Source organism: Syngnathus scovelli, chromosome 20 (assembly GCF_024217435.2).
Source record: "Syngnathus scovelli strain Florida chromosome 20, RoL_Ssco_1.2, whole genome shotgun sequence".
Classification (NCBI taxonomy): domain Eukaryota; kingdom Metazoa; phylum Chordata; class Actinopteri; order Syngnathiformes; family Syngnathidae; genus Syngnathus; species Syngnathus scovelli.
The window spans coordinates 5,573,078-5,600,205 of record NC_090866.1 but is presented as its reverse complement, the minus strand read 5'-3'; the positions used below and the strand labels follow the sequence as shown (position 1 = coordinate 5,600,205).

At 43.9% G+C, this 27,128-nt stretch overlaps 1 protein-coding gene and 1 long non-coding RNA gene across 2 annotated transcripts; one reads left to right on the top strand and one right to left on the bottom strand.

Annotated features, from left to right (window-relative positions):
* The first annotated feature begins 405 nt into the window (after positions 1-405).
* phip (pleckstrin homology domain interacting protein) lies at positions 406-18,747 on the top strand. The gene is made up of 40 exons (XM_049756364.2): positions 406-770; positions 902-960; positions 1,049-1,078; positions 1,211-1,270; positions 3,478-3,628; positions 3,712-3,810; positions 3,907-4,067; positions 4,771-4,992; positions 5,150-5,250; positions 5,519-5,589; positions 5,693-5,793; positions 7,397-7,437; positions 7,685-7,783; positions 7,853-8,009; positions 8,358-8,492; positions 8,758-8,886; positions 8,963-9,188; positions 9,704-9,874; positions 10,002-10,185; positions 10,294-10,396; positions 10,679-10,816; positions 10,933-11,030; positions 11,114-11,318; positions 11,400-11,510; positions 11,694-11,801; positions 11,996-12,120; positions 12,199-12,281; positions 12,354-12,465; positions 12,554-12,615; positions 12,695-12,850; positions 13,193-13,313; positions 13,389-13,514; positions 13,654-13,729; positions 13,796-13,852; positions 13,979-14,131; positions 14,315-14,467; positions 14,562-14,773; positions 14,843-15,069; positions 15,277-15,426; positions 16,266-18,747. Exons 1-40 carry the CDS (start codon positions 731-733, stop codon positions 16,961-16,963), a joined length of 5,511 nt encoding a protein of 1,836 aa, XP_049612321.1. The 5' UTR covers positions 406-730; the 3' UTR covers positions 16,964-18,747.
* A 3,279-nt stretch (positions 18,748-22,026) lies between these two features.
* LOC125989909 (uncharacterized) lies at positions 22,027-26,858 on the bottom strand. The gene is made up of 4 exons (XR_007488744.1): positions 25,224-26,858; positions 24,228-24,361; positions 22,266-22,319; positions 22,027-22,170 (listed from the first exon to the last, which is right to left on the bottom strand). It is a non-coding gene; the product is annotated as an uncharacterized lncRNA (long non-coding RNA).
* Positions 26,859-27,128: the final 270 nt, after the last annotated feature.

Genomic DNA, 27,128 nt, shown 5'->3' with positions numbered 1-27,128 from the left:
ATTTTAGTGTCAGGCAGCGTTAAGGAGATGGACTTTTTCCGCGCCGAGCAGTTCCCTGAGAGGGCGAGTGTTATTAGCAAGATTTAAGTAACACCTAAACGAACCACTTTAGAAAACAAACGTCGACTTCAAGTTGGTTTTTAAGGAGTAGCAAGCCTCCGCGCGCAGATTCGGCAACTACTTTTTTTTTTACGTCTAATAATCTTAATTATTATTATTGGTCAGGTATTACTTATGAACTCGTCAAACGTCGTCTAAATGAATTAAGTATCGACCACGTTGATGTAACAAATTTCTCTCTTCATCGTGTAGGGTGCCATTACAAGCTCCTCTCTACAGTGGCCGAAACACACCGTTGATATCCCTCCGCCGAGAGCTCGCGTTTTACCATTTGGAGGGGGAGGGGGATCAGGATAAAAAGACCTACATAAGATTAAAATCCGACGACTAAAGTCAACATTTTCTCCTCATAAAAAATTGTGTGCGCGCAGATTTTGCGTCCCCGTCATGTGCGGCGGTGTTTGGCAGCCAAACCCAGCCGGGGGGGGCACTAGACTTGCCGCCACGCGGAGGAGCACCGTGAGCGGAGGCGAGCCGGGCCTGTTTTCGAGCGCCTGAATGGAGGCAGCCTCTTCCTGGTGGATAAACAGTGACAGCTACAGGGCAGCCACCGACACCCAGCGGCCCGGCTCCGGCTCTGGCGCTGCCCTCACGGAAGCACGCCGAAAACATGGCTTCAGACAGGCCGCAGCTCGCGCAGTTGACTTCTGGTGAGTAGCGGAGCTCGGGGAGCGGGCCGAGGTTGTCGTTTATGTCCCCCCTTCTCCCTCCCCGCGATCGGTAGCCCTCTTGTAACGCAGCTTCCCCGTTCCTCTTCTCTCTCCACTCCGACCTACACCAGAGCTCTACTTCCTAATCGCCCGCTTTCTCGAAGCCGGACCGTGCCAAGAAGCAGCCGAGGTTGGTATTTGACAGTTTCGGGGCTCATTTTGGAGCACATCAAGGCGGCCATGAGGCGTCATGTTGTCTTTTTTTAATCCATTTTCAGACGCTGATAAGGGAGGTAGAGGATAAGGAGGTAAGTGGAGTAGAGATGCGCGGGCGCTGCATTATCGCCCCTTTTTGCTTGACTTTTCGTGGACACGTCTTAAAAAAACACTTCTTATGACGATAACACTTAAAAATGTTTCATGTGTTCCTTTGTGTTTAGCTGCTGCCCAAGAGGTTGGACTGGACCGGACAGGAACACCCCGGGACGTATGACAATTTGGTAAGGGAGCTTCTCTCTTTTGCAGGGAGAAAGTTTCACACGGCAACTTTACGAATTGAATTTCCCGCATTTTTTCCCCATGCAAGCAGCAAAACATTTTAAAATATCTACATTTAAAAAAAAAATTAAAATCAAGGGTCTTAGACGAAGATTCTTAGGGGGGTCGGGACCTGGCATCTTCACCCAAGGGGTGTCCCACGTTAGTCCTTAAAGGGGAAAGTGGAGTTTTAAAGCGCGTGGAATTGTTGCTACGTCACGAGTGTTGTGGGTGCAGGCAAGGCAGGCAGGCTCGACTGGACTGGAGCACAAGTCTCTCACTCTCGCTCACTTCCAGCCTGCTCCATACACACAACGCTCCTCCTGATCTTCAAACTGGATTATTTCACTCATTTTTTAAAGTAAATTCATATTTGGATTGAATCCGGATTAGCAGCTGCCACGCAGAAGGAAGAATGAAATACCGAAGCGGGTTTTGGGAAGTACATTTTTTTAATTTCCCTTGGAGGTTTTACTTTGGACATGGAGATAATAGGTAACGTACCACTCTTGTTGCTATTTTTTGTGTTATTTATTCATTAGAATCTCTCAAAGGGGAAAGAAGACTCGCACTCTGCTGTTGCACACCGCAACGAGAACCAGATCACACACGCATGCAGGCGTGCAGTAAGAGATGCCTGTTTGAAACCACTACCTTTCACATTGACGTTACCAATTGGTGGTGCTGGTGCCTTGCTCAAGGGTACCTCAACAGTTGTTCAGAAGCTCTTCATAAAATAGTCATTTTTCATTTGTTTACATGTGAACACTAGGACTGCGACCGTCAGCTTCCCAATCACCAATCCTTATAGATGAGCTCGTACAATCTCTTTGCATTTATACAAATATTCCAATTCATTATTGTTCATATTATGCTAATTAAAAGCACATTTAAGCAAGATTTATGGCATTCTACAATATTGATAAAATGCATCCCCAAGTGGTTGACTATTTTTACCGAAGAGCTATACATGTGTAATGCACATATTTTGATATTAAATGCAATTTTATCGATTTATTCTAAACTATTTAAATACATTTTGGGCGATTTTTTTTTTTTTTTTCCTCACACAGATATTTGCTTTGCATCTGTGAATGTTACAAATATATACATAGAGGATTAGAGTATTTGAAAGTGTAATATTTATGGAATTATGAGAAAACAAATTCCTGAGTACACATGCTCTCGTTTTCTCTTTCTTTCTTTCTCTCTCTCTGCATGCCCATCCCACAACCTGTCAATCAAAGCTTGCCTCGGATTACGCTCTTGAAAAATAGTGCAAATGCTTTGTAATATAAATATAATATAATAAATATTTATGATATCATATTTGTATTATTAATTTCTTTATTGTAATTATTAAGTTGGTGATGTACCTTCCAAGTGTATTGTGCATTTAGGTTGGGAGGATGGAGACGGGAATTAATTATCATTATTAATTAGGGGTAATTAGTTAAGATGCATTAATTAAATGAAATGCGCATTTTGCATTGTTACACAAAGGGGATGTACCGTTGTGCTTGTTTCTGAAAATATTTTTAGTCAATGAAGCATCTTGACAGCATTTGATTTTCCAGTGTTGTGCTGCATGGAAAATGACACTTATGAAGATGGTTTCTTTTGCAATTATCTGCAGGGAGCCATTATGTGCAGAGAAAATAGTGCGTGTGTGCGTGAGCTCGAGCGTTGTGATCTGCTAATCACGTTTCTCATACCGGCAATGATGTTGGATGTAATTATGGGCGGCCATTAATCGTGCTTGTGCGTGTGTGTTACTTAGGCTGTTAATGCACTGAGAAGAAAAAGAACAAAATGTGTTGCATGTCAGTATGTAAACGTGTGCACAGTCATGTGTGTTCAATGAGAGACCCGAAACCAAAACAAAATATATATTTATCGTCTTATTTAAAAAATAAAATGTACCGAATCCTTTCTAAACACACAATGCCATTCAAGTGTGAAAGCAATGGAAACACTGTATGACAGTCAAACAAAATATTGTATTGGCATAATGGATGTTGCGTGTGTGTACATTTATACATGTTCATTTATTCAGTACACACAAATGTCGCTAGACTCTCCAAGGACAGTGCTGCAAAATCCAAATGTTGTGGAGTGTTTTGATTTAGCTGCTCATCTAACTGTGTGCACTGCACATGTTATGATGCAGGTGAAGCTGTACCGTCACATCAGTCCCGGGCACCTGCTGCACGTATGCTCCAGGGTGTGTCCTTTACTGGAGCGGGATGTCCCAGCCAGCGTGCCCGGACTCACCAGCTTGCTGGGCGCGGGCCGACAGAATCTCCTCCGCACCAGCAAGAGTGAGCCAATGCGACTCTTAGACTAAACGTGTACTTGAACATTTTTGAGCTTGTTTTTTTGTTGTTGTTGTTGTGTCGCCAAGGTTGTAAGCATGTTGTATGGAAGGGTTCGGCGCTGGCGGCGCTTCACTGCGGGCGACCGCCAGAGCCTCCCATCATCTACGGTAGCCCGGCCAACATCGGTAAACAACACAAGATAAATGTTTAATTCTTAGTGATGGAGTCTTGCATCCTCACATCATGCGTTTTTCTCTCTCTCTCTCTCCCCGTTGTCCCAGTGGAGACCAGCCACGGCCGGCGGCTAAACGGTTCTTACCGCTTGCGTCAGCTGGTGCCCACCGCTGTGTATCAGCACATGAAGATGCATAAGAGGATCTTGGGACACCTTTCCTCCGTCTACTGCGTCACCTTCGACAGGACGGGAAGACGCATTTTCACCGTAAGTCTGCACACGTCTGTACTTTTGAAGCATAACAAAATAACACACTTTTGTCAACCTTGATAGTTTCATTGTAAAATTAGTTTGATGTTAAAATACATTTGGAAATGAGACATGGCACATTCTTATGCAGGTACACAGCATTTGTGGCCCAAGTTACAAATTGTTTTCATTGTCTTGTGATTGATTTAATGCTGTCTGCTTCCAGTTGCAGCTTTCAATGTCCTAAAATGTCTAAAAATGTCTGCGGAGCTGGTGGGTTGCAGGGGCGGCTACGAGATTGACTCCTCTGTTATCTCTCTTTACGCTCTTACATTTCCTGGGCTCGCTCGCATTCACCGCCTTTTTATTCTTCCTCCCATGCGACCCCTCCTTTGTTCCCTTCCCAACCGCTGCCCCTCTTCTCTTTTCCCGCTTTTCCTCACAACTGGAGAGTAGGAGTGTTTCCTCCGCGGCGCTTGCTGGATAAGTGCCAGAATTAACATTCATTCTCTTTCACTTTTCCCTCCCTCCTCCACCCCCTCCAGTTTGCAGTCTCTTATATATTTACCTTGTAGCGGACATGTTGATTATTTTTCCCTGACGATTCATTTCTTTTGATGAGTCCTTGAGATATGAGATGTTTCAACACCAAAAGAACAGATCATTACTAGGACGGAAGTCATGCTAATGTACCTTCTCCTTTCTGCGCCTTTGACTTCAGGGTTCTGACGACTGCCTGGTGAAAATCTGGAGCACGGATAACGGTCGTCTGCTGGCGACGTTGCGTGGGCACGCTGCCGAAATCTCCGACATGACGGTCAGCTACGAGAACACCATGATTGCCGCCGGCTCGTGCGACAAGACCATCCGAGTGTGGTGCTTGCAGACGTGCGCCCCGCTAGCCGTGCTGGAGGGCCACGCGGCGTCCATCACTTCTCTCCAGGTGACGAGTCCCTTTCGATTCTATGAGAGGATGCTGTTCTTAAATTAGGTTACACACATCGTTTCTTAGTTTGAGAGCTGTGTGAGAACGAGCGGAAGACTGAGAACGTGTGCTAAAGGATACAAAGTAACAATCGATGAACTGCTTGTGTTTGCAGTTTTCTCCTCTGTGTAGCGGCTCCAAGCGCTACCTGTCCTCCACGGGCGCTGACGGCACCATCTGTTTCTGGCAGTGGGATGCACGCACACTCAAGTTCGGGTGAGACACAGCCGCCACTATAATGAGTGCACTTAGATTTTTTTCATTATACATAAATAATAATATCGTGAACAGGTGACGTGGAGACTCCAAAGCTGAAAACAATTTAAAATTTTTCCTCTAGGAAATAATGTGAATAAAATGAATTAGTCCGCTTCAGGGCCAGTATTTATTAAAATGCTCTTGTTACGTGGTCATGACACCTTTTTCCTGATTCACCGTCACTGGTAGCATTTTTTGCTGACATCATCGTTTTCCTTACATTCAGTCAAAGGCCTAGTAAGTTCACTGAGCGTTCCAGACCCGGCGTCCAGATGATGTGCTCCTCCTTCAGCGCAGGTGACCACAACTATTTATTCTCAAAGTATTCTTTACAAATGACACCGTCTGGACAGTGTACACCTTCAAAATATGAAATTTAACAGGCTTTGTTTGTATACAGGTGGGATGTTCCTGGCGACAGGAAGCACGGATCATATCATCAGAGTGTACTACTTTGGCTCAGGACAACCAGAGAAGATCTCAGAACTGGAGTCCCATTCAGTCAGTAAAGCCATTGAATAGACACATATCGTAATTTTCGGACTAAAAGTCGCTCCGGAATATAGGTCGCATTAGCCATAAAATGCACAATAGCGTGAAAAAAAACATATAAGTCGCTCCGGAGTACAAGTCGCATTTTGGGGGAAATTTATTCGACAAAATCCAACACCAAGAACAGACATGAACGAGCAACAACAGGCTAAACAATAGGTATGCTAACGTGACATAAACACAAACGAAGAGCTGAGAACAGGCCTGACGTAACATTCAGAGTTATTCAAATAACTATTACATAAATAACACGTTTATAAAACCATCTGTGTCACTTCAATTCATTAAATCCATTGCTCGTCCTTTATGGAAACGATGCCGCGTATGCGCCGCGCCGCTGACGTCTAAATATTCCACAGACCCATATAACGATATATAAAGTATATATCAAATAACTATCACATAAACAACAATATAATCAAACCATCTGTGTCACTCCAAATCATTAAATCCATCGATCAAATTCCTCGTCCTTTGTCAACAACGCCGTGCGTGCGCCCTGACGTCAGCCTCGTCGTTATTCCACAGATCTAGTATATAACTATATTATAGCGTTAACAAAGTACAAGGAAAGACATGGGTTTGGTAAACGTCTCTTTATTTAACAAAACAAGAGTTTAACAAGCCAACAAGTACTGAACTGTAATGATAAAAACATATACAAGTTGCTACACGAAATAAAATATATCAAATAACTATAACATAAATAGTTCACCACCACACGGCCCCAAGCACCGGCGTCGACTTCCAGGTGTGTGGCGGCAAGGACTTCCATCCCCGGAGGTGGAAGAGAGCTCCATAGAATAGGACCGGGCGTACGTAAAAGCCATGTCTGAGCCCCATCCACTGTCCCCTGACAGCCACCCGGCCGAGCGCAGGCCCACGACTTCCATCCACGGAGGTGAAAGAGAGCTCCGTAGAGTAGGACCGGGCGTCCGTAAAAGCCGTGTCCGAGCCCCATCCACCGTCCCTGGACAGCCACCCAGCCGAGCGCCGGCCCCCGACTTTAATCCACGGAGGTGAAAGAAAGCTCCGTAGAGTAGGACCAGGCGTGCGTAAAAGCCATAATAGTTTTTTAAACCTTCTGTGTCACTCCAAATCATTAAATCCTTCAAACTCTTCGCCCTCCGTGTCACTTACAAACAAAGCCGCTAATGATGCCGGTAGTACGTGGGGCCCTTCGTCATCCCGTGATTGAATTTTTGTCCTTTATGTAAACAACCGCTGCGCCGCGCCACTGACGTCACTTGAAATTCAAATTACAGTAATCCCTTGCTACATTGTGGTTGTTTTTTTTTTTTTTTTTTTTTTGAATTTTGAAAATTTTTGAAAAAATTCACATATATGTCACTCCTCAGCATAAGTCGCCCCCCCACCCAAACTATGAAAAAAAAACGTGACTTATAGTCCGTAAATTACGTTAATAGAAGAACTAGAATAAAATGTGTAGCAAATAAATTCCTGAGAAGGGCAGAGGTCACTATGTGAAAAAATACTATGATTTGGAAATCTATCCTCTTCACACTGGCTTCATATTTTTTCTGTTTACTAGGACAAAGTTGACAGCATCCAGTTCTCTCACTGCAGCGACCGGTAAGTTTGTGTGTCTGCTTGTGTTTTTGTTTTTTGCGGTGCACATACTGCAATTTGTTGTGATGGAAGCTCGGAGTGTTGCAAGTAACCGACTTTTGTCAGCACAGCAGAAATGCTGCCACCACTCAATGATTCAATGACTACATGAACCGAATACGCATTGTTAGATGCGAGGAGCTGTTGTGTGTACTTCTCACTTTTGTGTTCGTTCGGCGGCAGCAATAATGTGTGTTTCTTTGTTTCTTAGGTTTGTGAGCGGCAGCAGGGACGGCACGGCACGGATCTGGCAGCTGCAGCCTCAAGGCTGGAGGAGCATCCTGCTAGACATGCAGACTAAATTACCAGGGTATGTTTAGCAGTCAGTGAACAAACCACTGTGTTTTTTCCAAGCACCTGTAAAACTGCCTTCCTGTAGGAAGTACAACCCACCACCACTAGAAGACAAGGTGACCAAGCTAAAGGTCACCATGGTGGCGTGGGACCGCCACGACGGCACGGTGATAACGGCAGCCAACAACCTGACGTTGAAGGTCTGGAATTCCATCAGCGGAAACCTGGTTCACGTCCTAATGGTACGTATGGCTATTTTAAGGACAAAGAAAATATGCATACATGGCTTAAAGTTAGTTCAACTCAGCTTAGTTTTGTTATCAAATTTCATAGCCACCAAATCATTATGCATATCATATTTCATCTAGTCAAACTGGCTTTGGAGGCTGAATTTTGAAAAACATCTCCCTTCTACTCCTACCCATGGACTTAATACCTGTCTTTACACCGTCAAACTAGTCCATTTACATACATAAAGTGCTGTCAAATTTCAATTGTTAGTAAAATTGCTTCAGGTCAAATGACGCATTCAAGGATACTGCGTAACGGAGGATCATTTAACTTTGATTCGGGCTTTTTTTTCTCGACAGGGTCACGAGGACGAGGTTTTTGTCCTGGAGCCGCACCCCTTCGACCCCCGCATCCTTTTCTCGGCGGGGCATGACGGCAATTGTATTGTGTGGGACCTGGCCAGGGGCGTCAAGATCCGATCCTACTTCAATATGGTGAGCTAGCGCTGGAAAGAAGATCTGCATTTCTTTTTCTTTGTCCGCCTCACATGTTATGCAGATGTTTTACTTAAATTCTGGTGTCTGCTTTGCATGAATAAATGAATACACTTAGCGACGGTATGCGCACTGGCCTCTACCAAAGCATTGCTCCAGAAAGTATTCATAGCTATTTTCACATTTTGAATGGAAATTGATGTAAAGATTAGTAAGTGCCTAAAAATCTCAAAACACTTTTATACGAGTGCCAACATGTTTTTAGATCGAGGGTCAGGGGCACGGGGCGTTGTTTGACTGCAAGTGTAGTCCGGACGGGCAACATTTTGCTGCCACCGACTCTCACGGTCACCTACTCATCTTCGGCTTTGGCTCTAGCGGGAGATATGACAAGGTATGCTTTTGAACACATTCACACACACTCACACAATGTGTGTATTACCTGACATCATTGATCTGCGAAATTTAAGATTGCCGACCAGATGTTCTTCCACACCGACTACCGGCCACTAATCCGTGACGCCAACAACTACGTGCTGGACGAGCAGACCCAGCAGGCGCCTCATCTTATGCCGCCCCCCTTCCTGGTGGACGTGGACGGCAACCCACATCCGCCTCGATACCAGCGACTGGTACCTGGCCGGGAGGGCTGCCGGGACGAGCAGCTCATCCCCCAGATGGGCGTCACCTCCTCGGGTACGAGTGTGATGTTTTTAATGTCAACACATGTTTTCTTTGTTGTCGTGTCAACAATGTTAAGTATGAAAATATGAGTAAAAATTAAGTTTTATTTTAATTTGGTGAAATAAGTTGAATAATTATAATTCATTCAACTGTAAAGATTTTTCTAAATCAAAACATATTTTACATACAATTTTACATTTAAGTTTACATGTATTTCAATAATTTCTAAATTAATGCAATGAATATTACAGGACTAGGTCATAGTTATGAACGTGCGCTTTTCCAGTAAGACAGCTATTATCGCTATCATCAGCCAAGACGAAAGCATTCTTCTTTTTATATACTTAACGAGATGCTTTTAGGGGAACAACTACACTCTAATGTCAGTTAACAAGCCACTTGATGCTACTTACTGACTGCACATAATTAAGAACACATTAAAAGGTAAAGTGCTAATGGAACAAACTCCACTGTTAGATTCTATATATTCATTCTCAAGTACTTATTTTTGTTTGTTTGTTTACCAGGCTTAAACCAAGTGGTCAGCGAGCAAGCGGTGGATGGCCCCAGTCCCCTGGATACCATGATCCAGAGATTACAACAGGAACAGGACCAGAGGCTGGGTTCCAATGAGACACCTTCTGCTACTGCGCCTGCTGCTTCCGCTGCTGTTCCCCCGGGCTCCCTCGTCAGCAGAGGTATTTGTGCTTTGAGAATTATTCAATTAGCTGTATTATTAACTTTTATTTATGGCGATAGGAAGCATTCAGCTCAGGTACGCAAGGAGCTAGAATATGATGGTTCTTCTACCGTTTTATTCGTCAGGGTCTGTGGGTTCTCCGACAGAGGTGCACTCACCGCCCAACGTGGGGCTCCGTCGTAGTGGGCAGATCGAGGGTGTGCGGCAGATGCATAGCAACGCCCCACGCAGCCAGATGGCCACAGAAGGAGACTTGGTGGCGTGGAGCCGCCGGGTGCTGGTGCCTGAGCTGGAGGATGCTTCTGTCAGGTAACAGACAACAACAGCGCAACACAGTGACAGCAATGTAGTTTACTCTACACTTTGTTGTTCCTTGTATGCTGACTGTGTTTGTGTGTGTCTGTTTTTGTCATTTAGGAAACAGGTGAACTGGCGAGAGGCCAAAGGGGAGGAGGAGATCAACATTTACCAGTCGGAACGCCGAAGACGCACTATCCACTCTCTGCCCAAGGAGAGCAGGGTAAGACTTTTCAGTCAAGATGTCTTTTTTTTTTTTTTTTTACATTCAGTAGAGTAGACAAATATTGCAATGGCATCCTGTCAAGTATAGGCCCAACTATGTCAATTTGAATGCTTACTAATTTGCAGACAATCATATTAATTTACAGGTAAAAAAAAAATTGAATATATGAGGAAAGAATATGATGCTGTATTGTAAATTATGTTGAATATTAAAACCTTTTTTTTTTTTTTTTAATGGACTGAGGCACGATGGCGTCACTTGCTAATTCTTGACTCGCAGGTTCATCCAACTTCAGAGAGTGTGGTTGATGAGGGGAGGCGGAGTCAGGGTAACCACGGTTATCAAACCCGAGCAGCCGTGGAGGAGACGAGCCGGCAGAGTGCCGAGATTGCCGACGATGACGACAGCATCTCAGAGGTAGAGCGCACCAATGCAACATGCCGTATCGCAATTAGTCACTTAAGCCACTATATACAAATAAAAAGAGCAAATCCATATTGTGTCAAACCCTCTCAACTTGTGTGCGTCGTCAGGGCGAGGCAGATGTGCGGCAGATCAACGGACACTCGTCAGAAGAGGAAAAGGATGAGGAGCAAAAAGAGCCCTGGCCTGACGATCACAGCAGTTCAAGGTATGTAGCAATGTAATATATGCAAATGACACACAAGCTCACAACAAAAGCTCAATCCTGACATGGTTACATCGTTCGTACAGCGACTACTCCAGCGACTACTCAGACTGGACGGCTGACGCAGGCATCAACTTGGAGCCGCCCAAGAAAAGCGTAAAGGTGAAGAAGAAGAGCAGCAGCTCAGAAGAGGACAGCGACAAGAAGCGCGACCCCAAGAAAGAAAGCAAGAAGGACAAAGCCGACAAGGATGGAGCATTACCAAAGAAAAAAAAGCCAAATGAGAAGAAGGTTTGTCATTTCAAGAAAAAAAAACTCTTAAGCATCATGAAAAAATTGTTTGTTAGAAAAATGAAGTATGCTGTGTGGCAGAGGGCAGAGTTTGAAGAGCAAGGACTGACTTTAGAGGAGTGGCTTCCCTCTTCCTGGATCACGGACCTGCTCCCCAGGAGATGTCCTTATATTCCGCAGATGGGAGACGAAGTATGTTAAGATTACATAATCCTTTAATGATTCCCAAATGGAAAAAAAAAAAAATTCACAAGCATTTCCTAGCCATGGGGAGACAGCTAGGCTATAGTTACAAATCTTTTGCGGAAAATGGAGGTGTGTCTAAAAATGTGTTTTGTAATCATGTGTATGCTGCATTTGTGTTTGTGTGTGCAGTTGTACTACTTCCGTCAGGGCCACGAGGCATATGTGGAGATGGCCAAACAAAAGAAAATTTACAGCATCAACCCTAAGAAGCAACCCTGGCACAAGATGGAGCTGCGGGTAAAGTAGAACACACGCAAAAATGTTTGCCATGACCCTTTCGTAAAACCATCTCAATCTTCACCTTTGACCTAACAATGTTCGGTACATGATGGAAAATATATTTGAAGTCACCCCGTGTGTACATTTTACTTATCAAATAATTAAACAAGGTGTTTTTATAATCGGTATGTTTTTGTTTTTTTGCGGTTCAGGAACAGGAACTGATGAAAATCGTTGGAATAAAGTATGAGGTGGGTCTGCCCACATTATGCTGCCTCAAGTTGGCCTTCCTGGACCCGGACACTGGAAAACTGACTGGAGGATCCTTCTCCATGAAGTAAAGATTCCAAGCTGCCCCTCTACTTCTACTTTTTAAAAAATTTATATTTATGATATGATATTTTTTTTGTCACAGGTACCACGACATGCCAGACGTCATTGACTTCCTGGTGCTGCGGCAACAGTTTGAAAACGCCAGGAAGCGACAATGGACTATTGGTAAGGTATCAACCTGCGTTGTTTGTTCTAGTGAAGCGGATCCACTTCAGGCGTGATTTCTTGTGTGTGCAGGTGACAGGTTTCGCTCTGTGATCGACGACGCCTGGTGGTTCGGTACCATCGAGAGTCACGAGCCGTACCAGACACAGTACCCAGACAGCCTGTTTCTTTGCTACAACGTTTGGTAAACATTTTTTAAATGTTTACATACAAACAATTTTTACAACAAATTTTAAAACGAGCAATGTAAAATTTAGTTACTGTTGTTCCAGTTGGGACAATGGCGACACGGAGAAGATGAGTCCATGGGATATGGAGCTAATTCCTGATGAGGGTAAGTGCTTCCAACACAACAAGCTTCTTATCATGTGACCCTTAACTTTTTTTATTTTATTTTTTTTTATTTTGCTCAGCGTCATTCCCAGACGAATTGGGCACGAGTGTCCCGCTCACGGAAGAGGAGCATCGTGAGCTCTTGTACGTGCCGCTGGACGGCGAATGGGGATGCCGCACGCGCGCCGATGAGTGCGAGCGCATCATCAAAGCCATCGACCAGCTCTGTACCCTGGGTAGGACATCGTCATCATCCCGCCTTGCTTCATTCCAGCTGAGTCATGCAAAATAAAGCCGCTTCTTGTAACACGAGTCAGCATGTTGAGGTCATCAGCATGATAGACTGTATTGTTTTAACGCACCATGTGATTGTGCAGTGAAGCCTCGTTTATTTGCTGGCGAAATGTAAAGAAAAGAAAAAAAACTGAAAAAAGGGAAAGTGACTCAGTGCAACCTCTTAGCCACCTTTAGCTTAAATCCTGAGTGGTCGAGGTAAATCTGGTGTCAGTCTAGCCTTAAGGTGTGTCACAGGCACAAACTGTATTGATTGTCTACAAATTCTTTTTGTTTGTTTTCAGACATTGCGGCGCCGTTTTCTTTCCCAGTGGACCTTCAAGCGTACCCCACCTATTGCACGGTGGTTGCTTACGTTACGGACCTCAGCACCATACGCCAAAGGCTGGTCAACCGCTTTTACAGGTATCGGAATGTTACTTTGCGTGTGTGATAGGAGGAAGAGCAGCGGATTAATGCGTGTGCGCACTTTGGCTTCAGACGATTGTCGTCTCTGATGTGGGAAGTCCGTTACATCGAGCACAACGCGCAAACGTTTAACGAGCCGGGATCCTTCATTGTCACCACTGCCAAGTTTGTCTCCGACCTCATGCTGCAGTTCATTAAGTGAGTAGAGTGCCCACCAGCTGCTTTTGCAAACTTTTTGTTTTTAATTTAATTATTTTACTAATCAATGACATTTATTCATTTAAAAGAATTTTCAGTTATTTTTTTATTTCATTATTCTTTGTTTTGTCATTCTCAGGGACCAAAGTGTAACAGATCTAATGCCACTCTACAAAACTCTGAAGAAGGCCACCCTCTCTGACACTGAAGACGAGGTGCGTATCTATAAATCATTGAATAAAGACACATTTATTAAATTAATGCATTTGCTCTGCTTGAAGGAGGAAGAGGACGATGACGAGGACACGAGTACGCCAGGAACCTCAACGCAAAACAAGGTCAAATGAAATGCAGTTACAATGTGAAATGCAATCAAGCATATTAAAAAAATAAAAACAGAAGTCGCGTCAAGTCCGAATGGCCTAATATCCTTTTTCTCACTGTGATGACAATGTCCCGCGCAGGAGCGACGTTTGACACGACGCCATCTACGCACGCGACCTCCCTCGTACGACCCTCAAGCATGGCGAGGACGCTGCAAGGAGCTGCTGGACCTCATCTTCCAATGCGAGGACTCTGAGCCCTTCAGAGAACCTGTGGACCTGCAAGAGTATCCGGTACGCGCAACATGATGGAGACTAGACATACAGCAATGCTATTAAAGTAAATGTGTATTAAATTTAACATTAGGTATTATAGCACCCCCTGTTGGACAAGCATGGACATGACAGCCTGTCAATGTTTTTTTTGTGTGTGTGTGTGCAAAAGCTGTTAATTCTTTTCTGCTGTTACTGTGCCAGGATTACCTCCAGATTGTAGACTCTCCAATGGACTTTGGCACTGTCCTCAACACGCTGACTGCAGGCAAGTATCAGACTCCCATCCAGCTCTGCAAGGATGTACGCCTCATCTTCAGCAACTCCAAAGCGTACACACCCAGTAAGAAATCAAGGGTGAGAGAAGCACATGCACACATGAACCCAAATCTTTTTTAGTCTGTAACTGAGGTTTCTTTGTATGTTATTGACATGGTGTGTGTGTTTTCAGATCTACAGCATGAGTCTGAGGCTGTCTGCGCTCTTCGAGGAGCACATGAGCTCCATCCTGGCCGACCACCAGGCCATCCATGGCTTGACGGACAAGCTCACCCGACGGGCCGCCGAGCGCCACGTCCGACACACCACCCCTGACCAGCGACCCACACGGCACCTCAAGAGGCGACGCCGCAGTGAGTCTCCCCCCAGCAGCGCGGCGTCCAGGTACGACTCCAAAACCAGGTTCCCAATTCAGTTTGAACAGCAGTCATATGACCCACCCTCTGTTATTAGCCCAGAGAGGAAGAGGCGCGTGTCGTCCCGAGTGACCAGCAGGCGGGAGCCTTCACCGCCTCCTTCACGGCCACCCTCGCTGAGACAGAACCTTCCCCCGAAGCCCACGCCAACGCTACTCAACGGGAAGACTGACACGCCAGCAGTGGGACGCACACGTAGCGCCGCCAGACACTTAGCGCACACACCACCCGCGTCAACGTCTGCGCCGAATTCCGGCTCTTCAGGTCAGATCATTATTTATTAGTTAATTTGCTTTTTGCGGCTGTTATTTTAAAAAATATTATATTAAATAGTATTTAAGAAGCATGTTTTATTTAGAGAAAAAATCACAACACTCAACACAAAATTTATTTTCAGCAAATGATTGTGGGGAAAAATGGACCTTTAAAAAGGAATTTACGTGTCGTGGTTATAATTTGTCTCCCTTTTAGAGTCGACACGCTCGCTGAGAACGCACAACTCTGTGTCCGCCTCCACGCCACCTACAGCAGCTGAGAGAACGACGCCTTCTCCTGCCATGGAAGGTGGCGTGACCGGAAGCATTCGGCGGAAACTGAGGATGCCTTTGAGACGAGGATCAGGTACAGTCAAACCTCGGTTTGCGAACGTCCCGGTTCTCGAACAAATCGGAATTTGAACGAAAAATTCAAGATTTTTTTTTGCTTCGGTTTTTGGACAAAATTTGGAGGTCGAACCTCGCGAGATGAGCCGAAAGGACCCGAGAAAACCCGACCACGCAGCCCGGATGCTGACTGACTCCGTTCGTTATTGTATTTTCGTTACTTTGAGGATTGTATTAACCCCTAATCATGCCTCCAAAGAAAGCAAGTGGGAGCAGTAAAGCCATCCTAAAACACAAAGACGCTCTTTAAGCAATGCGACAGTAAGCGCCCGGCGCGCTGCGGTTGCGCGATCAGACCAAATTAAGCTCCCTGCGCTCTGAGGTCCATTTAAATTTTGGAAAGTACATCAGGACTTTAAAAATTGTTTCTAAATTTCAGCAACGGCTCTGTCACAATAATGCGACCAGCGCGGTGCAGTTGCGCGGTCGGCGGCGTGCTACGTTTGCGTGTTGGTGGTGCGCTGCAGTTACGCGATCGGACAAAAATGCGTACATGAAAAAATGCTTAAAAAAGGCGTTGTTTTTTTTTAAGTCTTGGAACGGTTTAAAAATTGTTCCATTATTTGTAATGAGAAAAACAGATTCGGAATTCGACCGATTCACTTCTCGAACCGCCTTCTGGAACGGATTGCGGTCGAAAACCGAGGTTTGCCTGTAATGATATTGAAACATTGATTGTACTTAATATCCAGAAATGCATTTTGAATACCTTGACTCATTTGATCGTGTAGATGTGTACGTCTCGTGTTCAATGTGATGATTTTAAATACGCTTTCCGTGTGTCACCTCCCCCTCCAGGGTCTCCTGAAAGCCCCCCCTCCCAGAGCACCGCCTACCTGAACGGCCACAGCGCTCACGTGACCGCCGGAGCTGGAAGGAGGGGTCGTAGATCCCGAGCGGAACCGCCTGCGAGCCCTCCGGCAGACCCGGTGACTCCGGCCAGCCCCTCCAGGAGACGCGGTCGCCCGCCAGGCAAGAAAAGAGGCAGTAAGGGCAAAACAGACCGTGTCAGCCCTGCCCTTGACGACGAGCTCGACCAGTCTACTGGCGACGAGGGCGGCTCATCGGCGGCAGTCCCGTCGGACTCTGCCACGCCGAGAAGGAGGGGCCGGCCGCGGTCCATCAGAACTGAGGAGGTAACATCACCGCCTCTTTCTCCTCCTCTTCCTACCCGCTCTGAGACCCCTGAACCTTCACCGCTGAGGAGGAGCAGCCGACGAGCGCATGAGGACATCACATCTGCACTACGGACGCAAAGAGGGGTCCGAAGGGATGAAGTGGCGGACCATGAGGACGAAGAGGGCGAGGACGGGGCGGGGGGCTCCATGCGCACTCGTAACCAGGGGCGACGCTCGGCCTGGTATGTGGAGGATGACTCAGAGGAGGAGCAGAGGCAGCTACTCTTTGAGGATTCCTCCATCACCTTCGGAACCTCCTCCAAGGGACGTGTGCGCAAGCTGACAGAGAAGGCCAAGGCCAACCTGATTGGCTGGTAGCCAGACACACACACACACACACACACACACACACACACACACACACAAGCCCCTTTCACACTGCCCATCAAAGCCGGTTTCTTCAGAAATTGAAGAAGCTTTGGTTAAAAAAAAAGAAGAAAAGATTTAGGATTTTTTCTTTTCTCCCCAAAATTCAATCTAGTTCTTTTTTAGTTACAAAATAATTGAATCCTTGGATGTAATTTTTCTGATGTCTAATATAAGATTGTCAGAATTAATTATTATTTTCCAAATATTGAGCAATTGTGGTAAAAAGGAAAAAAGGGTGATATAGAATCTGAAAAACCACAGGATAAAATAATTCCTGTTATTATTTTATCCTGTAAAAATAAAAAAGGGGATATAAATCATGTTTTGATAAAAAGGAAAATGAAAAAAAAATTTTTTTTCAGGCAAAAATTCATCACAGAAAGTTGAGAAACGCTGTGTGCAAGGGGCTGCACATGCACACGCTTGGCCCAGCTACTGCTAATCCAAGCTGTGCCCCCTTCCCTCAAGTATTGGTCCATGTTGGACCCCCCCTCCCTTGTTTAGTGCTTGAAAGAAAAGCCACAGGAGGAGCTTGCTTTATGGAACTGTACCTCGAGCGCGGTAAAAAATGCCCACTTGAGCCCAGAACGTTTCCCCCCTGTCCCCAGATGTTTTTTTATACACCCCCTGTCCTCCTTTTTCTTTTTCTAACATTTGTATGATGTTTCGCCCTCTGCTGGAAGTCTTATGTGTTGCTGTCCAATGAAAAGCATGAACCTCCATATTGTATTTGTGCCCAAAAATTCTACACTACCCATTGTTTTTTGTTTTTTTTTCCTTCAGCTTTTTTGCCAAAATTGTTTTTTTAAATGATACTAATAAAACGTTTTGGTGATGCAATGCTTTACAGTGGACAACAACAATCTGGAAATGGCATGTGAATAATTTCTCAGTGAAATACAATGTGTGCTGTCCAATGAAAATGACCTATTTACAAATTTGGTGACTTAAATTTTTATTCAACTGCATTATTTTAATCAGGATTATGTGTGTTTTCTTTTTTCACCAAGGGAAAACAAAGGAAAAAAATGTGGCAATGCATACAGTTTCTAGTGTCTGGGTAAGTGTTGTCCGATGAAAATCCTGTACCATTACAAAAGTAATTTTGATTGGTTTTAAATTTGCAATTTTAGAAAAAGTAATTGTTTTTCATAAAACAGGATTTTTTTGGGAGATACTGTATATGCTTTTCAGTAAACAATGTATGCATCCCTGTCGAATGAGAAAACATTAGTCACAAAAACTCTTGGATTTTGAAGAAAATTGTTTAAAACTAAATATTTTATTAGTTAAAAAGAATCACCAATTTTATTTTTTTTTATTTTATTTTTTTATCCTTCTCTAGGAAAAGATCACAAAAGCTTTCCATTAGACAAGGACAACATGGATGTGTGTGCTGAAAAACCAAATGTTGTACCTCTTTACTGGTACTGTTGGTCCGAAGGGTTATATTATGTTTGTGTGTCAACATGGACAAAGGAGCTCATGTGTACGTCCTCTTACATTAGCAATGTGCCTTTATGTCTGATGCGTGTGTAGGTGTGTGTGTGTGTGTGAGAGACAGACAAAAGTTGTGTATTTATTAGATCATGTGACTCATATCACATAAGCAACGCTATATCCACATGCACTTACCCCGCACAGCTTCTTTGCAATGTGCTTTTTACTGTATTTTTAAGTGTTGTGACCACACACGCACACACATACATGTATAAACATATTTCTAAAGCAAATTGGGTCAAATTGGCAAGTGTCATATTAATGGTTGTGCTGGTTTGCCTTGATGAATCCTGTCAGGGCCTTAATTTTGCTTTCAAGAAAAGGCCAGACTGGATTTTCACCGAACAAAATGTCAGTGCTTTTCTTCCTTTGCTCTAAAATATAACTTCATACATAATTTCCCAATTTTGACAGATTATATGTTCTGGACACGTTGATGTGTGCTCGGGTGCTTTGATTAACCGTGTATATTTTGATTTGATTTGGTCCAAAGTGAGGCATACAAGGGAACCTCCAAATTACCTTTTGTTTTTTTCCCCAGAAAGTAAGGCTGCCTGGGCGATTTAGAAAAACAATCGCCTGTCCCCTTTGAATTAATCAAACTGCCAAGCTTCATGGGAAATAATCTCATTTTAGTTAAAATTTTGACCTTCATAAAACCATTACTTCTGCTGCAGACAATTAAAACATATTTTACAGGAGTAAAATTAATCAACAAGTGCTTCTCTCAAGGATGACTTCATGTCCAGGTGAGTTGCTTAATAATGACAATGTTGGCAATGTACCTATACTTAGTTTTTCTTGTAGCTGAATTGTATTGAGCAGCCAGCCGAGAGTACCACATTACAATATTGCAGTAAGTTCCATTTCCTCTTTTGTTATCATATTTTTATTGGGTAGCATCACTGGTATGCTTCAGTCGTGGCTTTTCACTCAGTTGATGACGTAGTTCCAAGATGGACGTCAAGCGTCATCAGGTAAAACGACAACGCTCACAGTTAACTTAAATATGAACTAAATGGCTCCGTTTAGTGCGCTTGCAAATGTCTTTTACGAAGGTAAATTATGTGGTTGACTAACATTGTTGTGTCATATGCTCGAGCATTTTTTTCCCCTCTAAAAGTAAGCAAACGCTATACTGTCCTGTTGAAATAGTACCTGTAGTTTGGAAACTCCAACCACAGCTACGGAATGTGAAAGAGTATCCACGTTTTATAGGTACAGCACTCTAAACAATAAGTGCTGTAGTAAATAAATGTGTTGTATCCAAAATTTCAATTAATTTGTAGCTTGCTTATGCAGGGTCCTCTTTTAGTCGATAGGTGGCGACAACGCAACATAAATGGTGTACCAAACAATTCATGTTGCTCGTCTTAAGTTGCAATCATAATTTGTGGCCTAAAAATAATATTCTTTTGTATGTCTAATTTATAATTGTAGTGCCTACCTAGCTTGTCTTCATTGTTTTAATTGCTTAAATTTTAGGCTCCGTTCTTCCACATAAAATATTCAGATTGAGTGCAGTTTTGATCAATTTTGTAAGGAAAAACATTCATTTGTAGTGTAAATGTAAACATAGAGGAACTCGCCTTCGTGTGTATGCATGCATGACTGTATCTGTAATCCCATCCCAGTTGCGGACGCCAGTCCTGTTTTTTGAAGGCCGCAGTTTGTTTGGCTACACCCGTGCATCAAACTGTGAAAAGTGGATTTTCTACTGGCAACCTAAAAATACAGAGGCTGTGTTTGTTGTCATAGTCTCTAGTTTCAACGCTCCCCTGCCATGATCCGTGAAACCTAAACCTCTGGTGCGCGGTACCGTCCAAAATGGGCCAAGATACCCGCAAAACTGTTTTTCACAAACTAGGAGTACAGTGGGACATAAACTGCCGGATTTTTTAACACAGTAGAATCTCTGAAATTATCCGCATGCCAAATTTCGTTTGAATTTAAAAAAAAATTATCAATTAAATGGTGAGAAATTTTGTGATGGGCGCTTCACTTTTATTTCCAGTTTGATACCATTAGACAGTCATCAAACTAAAGGGATCAGTTTTATGATCAGGACAAAATATAGTGACGCATACAACTTTCTTTTTATGAGCGCAGAGAAAATGACCTCATTTCATTTGCCATGGAAGCAATCTGATTCAAGACTTAAGATCTGTTTCTTCTTACTCTAGCTTGGGCTGGTCTTGATGACATTGTCTTGACATTGGGGATTTGTTGGTCATTGAGGTTTGCTCATAAAACTTTGAGATAGTGAGACGATTGCTTAAAGGAAATGCCATTTACACCTTGAATACTTTCCGGGTGCACTGTAAATGCGGATGTCTTGCAAAATGATTCTGCTACCAGACGGAAATGTCGCTAGTAGCTTATAGTGGCGCAAGAGCGTTGCGGTGAATGCAAATGGCGCTATTCTATTTGTGTGTTTGACTCTGTTTTACCCTTTAAAAGCACAAATTCCTACTTTCCTCTTGATATTTATAAAAGTCACTTTAATAGTCAGGTCTGCCGTGTGACGTAAGGATTTATGTAAAGCCAAAGAAGAAGAAAGAAGGTGTCGATAAAAAGCTTGGTAAACTGAGCCTTGCTTGGAAGTTGGCCTGAGAAGGGGCCGCGGTCCCCCCCAGCCACCGCCACCCGCTGGAGATCGTGGCCACGTCGGGAAAAAGATTTGCCTCTAATGGTCTCTGAATCTGTTGACGTCCGTCCCCGCCGCGCTCTCTCGCCTGCTTGCTTTTTCAGATGTAGCAATAAAGTCGGCCATGTTGGAGCGCCGCCACATCCCTGTGACGACCACAATCAAGCCCAACGCAGCTTTATTGCGTCTTTTTATTTTCATATTGTCTAAAATCTCCAGGCCCCCCCTCCCACACCGTAAATCCTTTAGTTTGACTCAGGTTCTTTTGTTTTTCCACAAATTTACGAGCGAAGGTGCTAAAAACCAGCGCGGCGTCAGCGTGTCCGCAAGTCATTCTACGCTGGACGTTATGGCGAAGGGGGAAGAAAAGTCAACTTTAATTTTGTTGTGATTTGCGCCATAAAATGGCTTGCGTATCTTTTTTGGTTTTAAACTGCACTGAAGTGAAAAAGAATGCTATGAAGGTACTATTTGAGACATTAATAATTGCCCTACCCACACACATAGACACCTTTTTTGCCCATGTTTCACTAATATGAGGTTTCCACCATCTCTCTCTCTCTCTCTCTCTCTCTCTCTCTCTCTGAGACACCCATACATGAGCGAGCATAAACATCTGGGCACAGCTGAACCTGTTGTAAAAACCTCATAAAGACTCCACATCTGTTTATTGCAACGCCCGTTGCCGATTCGCCAACGTGGACACCCACCCACTGACCCACATGCACCCATTTAAAGGGCTGCATTTTTTTAATGGCACATACATATACACTTGCACTTATGTACACACGCATGCAGGTGTTAGCGCTAAGCTACGTCTAAAATGACAATGCATCGTAAACATCTCAACTGAGGTCATAGTGAATTGTTTTAAATGTATTTTATTTTGGTAGCTTTTCAATTCAAATGTGATATTTAGGAGTAGGCCCACTTCAATGCAGTCACTTATACACTGTTATTCCGTCTTTTCCAGAAATTCTTCGGCTTTTCAAGAAATGACTTCAGTTTTCTGAGAAATGCAAGAAGTGTAAGTACGCATTTTTGTACAGGGGTTTACATTTTTGTGTGTAATATTGATTGACATAAAGAATCTCAAAATGTTACCTGTGCTGTCGTTGACATCATGCAAATGAGCTCTGTATTTTCCGATGATTGTTTCTGTGAATATTGAAAAATTACATAAATGACACTCTAAAGACAAGATAAGAATTATCATAGGACTGCCTTTTAGCATTTTAATATAATTGTTCTCGTATTTAATCTCAACATCATCTATACTAATAGGCCCGCACCTGAATGTAATAATTTTTTGGGGGTGGGCGGGTGTCAGGTGCAGATGTTGTGCATCATTTGCTTTAACAACCTCTTGGTCACATGACCCCATTGTCCTCTTCCTTCTTCCCCGATAATTCCCCCGTCTTTCGTCACTCTTTTTTTTTCATCCTTGGGCCTGCTCGGCTTTTCGGGCCTCCACTAAAACTTCAAAGGTGGTGTTTACTACTGTAACTGGAGCTAGTCTGCACTGCAGCTCGCACTAATGAGCGCACGAACCGCATAGCGCACACAGCAACACATGTTCCCCTCATGCAGGCGGCAACATTCCCGACCGACACCATCACCGCCGTGTCGGAGAGCCAAAGATCCATCACAGATTAACAACCTTTCAGCGCCGGGCTTTGTTGTCTCCATCCTCACCGATGAAGATCTCGGCCTCCCATGTTTACATCCTTGTGGGTGGAGATGTGTGCCAATTATACCGCGTTAACCCACTTTTCAAAACAAAGCCTCAAAGTATGCCCACTGCATTATTTAAGTCCTTTAGTTTTAGTTCCCTCTTAAAAAGATATTTTAAAAATTCCTTTGCGTATAGGTTATAGTCATCATGAATGGTGGATGTAAAAAAATATCTATATATTACAGGCCTCATGATAACGTAAATTCTAATTGGGCCGAATTAAAGAATGTGTGTGGCCACCCCTGTTTTAGCGTCACTAGCACACGTTTCATCATACCGTGACGTGTGTCTTGAGCACTCGCAATGGATTCAAGCCTCAAGGGAAGCCTGCATCACCAGCGCAATCGCAAATGGCATCCCTTCTATAACAAATTAGAATTTAATCATGTTTGCCCAGTCTTTCCGGGGGTCTCGTGGTTTGACCTTTCTCCGTGCTGTGTCCTCGGACGGCTGACATTCTTCCGTAAACACGAAAACAAACACGGCGAAGCCTGGGATTAAACGTCTGGAATGGACGTATTTAGGCTGGGCCAAACTCTAGCTGCGCGTGTTTATGCGTGTGTGTGTGCACGCGTTTGTGTGTTACGAGAGGCCTTGCTTCATATGTTTGTCATCATTATTCTTCACATAATTTGCCATCTTATAGGATTTTCTGTACTCAAACAAAGTTATCGATTTTAGTTTAAAGCAGGCATGCAACAATCATTTTTCAGTGGTCATTTTAGGATACATTTTTTTGTATCTATATTGTCTTCAAATTATATTTATTTCAAATTATCTCTTGTCCCTTGTCTGGTACGCTTAAATGCATCATCGTGTACTGTACATTTTTAGATGCAATTATTTTATTAGCTGTTTCGACTTTCCATGCTTAAACAAAAACAATGCACTAAAAACAAATAGCTCTCATTGTTTTAATTGAACTATTGCTGTTTAGCTTTCGGCAATAACTTCCTGAAGGCAAACTTGCCGGCCCAGAAATCCAAAACGCCGAGCGTTTATTATTACCCGCTCGCAGTCGACTTGCCTTCAGGGGAGAGTCCCCAGCGTTGACCCCTGGCCCCCTCCGCTGGAGCGCCCCATACACACACGCCGCATTCCCGCTCCCCTCACACTCCTCCTCCCTCTGCTCGGCGTTTGCGGTCCGGTCCGAAAATGTTGAAAGGAGAATAAACCGATTTCAAGGGAACAATATTCGTGTTCCGGGAAGGTCGCTGAGGCAATTTTCTTTTATTGCGGCCCAGCGGCGAAGCAAACAACACTCATGGCTTTGTCCCGCCAAGAACCGATCCCAGCCCATCAAAGTGGACACTCCTCAGAAAGTCTGTTACCTGACGGCCTTTTCCCCCTGTTCCAAACTTGGCATCCCCCCTGGGTGACTTCACCCACCGTCTCCACCTGGGGGCAGAGCACCTGCACTGCTCGCTATGACGACCATCTGTCTGTCCATCAAGCCCATAAGAACCTGTTCCAAGACACACACAAAAAAAGATGCCTAGTGGACTGGGGTCAAAGTTTAAAGTGGCCCATTTCCTGTCCAGACGCGCGAGGGCTCGGCACCCCACCGCCCCCCCTCCACCCCCCCATATTCGCTCTCCCTATACACAAAGTTTGGTCAAAACTAGAACTAGAGCTAAACTGGTTCCACAAGGCCGCGTCATTGTCTGCCATAAGTCGGAAATTTTGCGACAACCGACTCCAATGGCAAAGTAAAAATAAATTATGTTAAGTGGCATGATAATAGTTTTTTGGGCATAATGACACTAGCGATCAAATGAACAATCAAACCATAGTTGACATTTTTGTGCTCGTCAGCGTAAAAGGAAAATAGCAAAGATTTATAATGCCAACGCTCCAATTGGCTTTACTCAAACAATCTTATGTTACATTTAATTAGCAGCGAAACTGTCTAGCGGGTCGTTATGGTCCAAATCACTTGATGTATGAGCAGAAAAAACACACTTTAATAAGTCTTGGCTAAACATAGTCTGGTTGTGTGCGTGCGGGCATGTGCAGGCCATCAGGCAGTTTGTACAGCGACACTCTTTAAGCGTCCCTCGCAAAGGTGCCGTCCGGCATCGAACGGCTGCTTTTTCTGCCCCGGGAGCCTCTGTGGTGCAGCGCTAATAGTCGTCAGTGTAGAGATTAATGTGAACTATTATTGCCGTAATGATGGCGCGCGCTATGGTGGTTTCAAACTCTAATTTGTGCATGTGTGTGCGGAAAGAAACACATGATATTGATTGACAAGTTTTGCACGCATGTGTAAGGACCCCAAAAATGTTTTGAGAGGCTGAAAAAAAAAAAAAAACAGCACAACCACGCACCTGTGTGATGCCATCAGGCATCTTACGTTGTAGAAGTGATTGACAGCCGAACGGTCGCCGGGGCAGTTGTGGGAAGAGAAGGACCTCGTTGCTTTTTCATCCCTGAGGGGGAGTTGAGTGTTGCAAATCTAAACAAAATAATGAGGAACACTGGGATGTGCTTCCAGACACAAAAATGTGCCACATTCCATTCTCTACCAGTCACCTAGTGGTAAAATAAAATCATGACCTTCTAACTCCTTTACATTAAGTGGAAAAAAAAACGGATTTGCTGTATTTATATACGCTATATGAAATCACACATTATATTGCTCTCAAACTCAATTGAATACACATTAAATATGAACCTTTACAGAACTGTCTTATTTTTGGCCATGGCAGAGGTCGGTATCGCCGCAGGGGAGCGCGGGCTCCCGGCCATCTGGCGTTCAAGGTGTTTCTCCCAAATGTTGGGAGGTGTGAATCCTCCCGTGCTGAGGTTTCTTGCGCAGGCCACGGATCAATAAAGTTAACTGAAAACGTTCACGCACTGCCATCTGAAATCAACCATTTCATGACTCGTTGTTCGTGTAAAAACTGGAAAAGGCCCCCACTTGGGTTTATTAGAAAATAGAGGAGACCTAGGCTGAAATTCCAGAGAGGGACCGCGTGTATACCAGTTAGACGCTCAAACGTGATTATTTTTATTCATACAAATATTTACTATGGTTTAACTCCTCTGTTAGCATAAGTGAGTGATCATCATCGACAAGCCGATTTAGAAATTAAAGCAAACAGAGAATATTTCTGTACAAAATTTTAGCAACCTCCTTGCTGCCACCTACAGGACTGGAGTGGAATGGCGTCACAAAAATGCCAGTATTTTTTAAATTTTGTGCTCAAAATTATTTTTGGCCATGGCAGAGGTCACATGCCTGGAGCATTTTTTATTTTCTTAAAGCTCCATTTGCTAGCCCATATTGGGATTGTCCCTCCTGTGTGGCCAATTTTTTTTTTCCCCCCAGATATAATTAATTAGTTTAGCGTCCTGAACCACTTTCCGTACGTGGGACATGGGCCATAAAGGCGATTTGTTCAGCCATGTCGTTCTGGTTGCATGATGACTGCTTTATGCTGATGCTCTATTCCATTCACTCCAGTCAGGCGCTCCCTCAGGGCCGTACAGGAAAAAGGAAGGAAGAATCGTCCTATTTTTTTTTTTTTTTTAACAGCCGTCTCTCACTGTGGCAGTTTACCTTAGCCTCCGTTACGAGATAAATCCCCCCTGACAGCTGCCTGACTTTTATGAGACTGTTACCTGCGCTCGCCGCTTTATGGCAGAATCCTGCGCATTAACAAGCGCGCATGGAAGGAATTAGCCCGGATGCCATGCTTGCTGGGGGGTGGCGAGGAGAGAGAGGGGAGGGGGCTTGTGTCGTCAGGTGTGACATTAAGGGAGCCAATCTACCATTGGTGGGAAGTAATAAAGTTAAAAAATTTCCTACTGTACCTTATATTCAAATTAACATTTGAAACAGTTTTTTACTCTTTGTTGAATAGGCTCGTTGCTTTTTTTTCAACCGGATGATGACCGTGTGAAAAGATGATGCGTTGTCTTGAGCAAGCCTAAAAACCACCAGATCCTGGCATTCAAAAATAGTCAAACCTAAAAAAAAAAACACAACACTCTTATTTTCAGTTATCATTGGATAAGGTAGCATTATTTTTAGTAGTCAGTTGCAAAACGTTAGCAAAGCTATGAGATGTTGTTTTGATAGCATAAAAGTTGAGCCAAAACTAGCTCTTAAACGCAATCATCCGACATGTAGCATTTTTCTCTTTTATTTTCAGCATGAACAAAATATTAATAAAATGAGATACTATTGCGCGCACGTACAAAGTTTTTCTCACCTCTATAATCCGCCG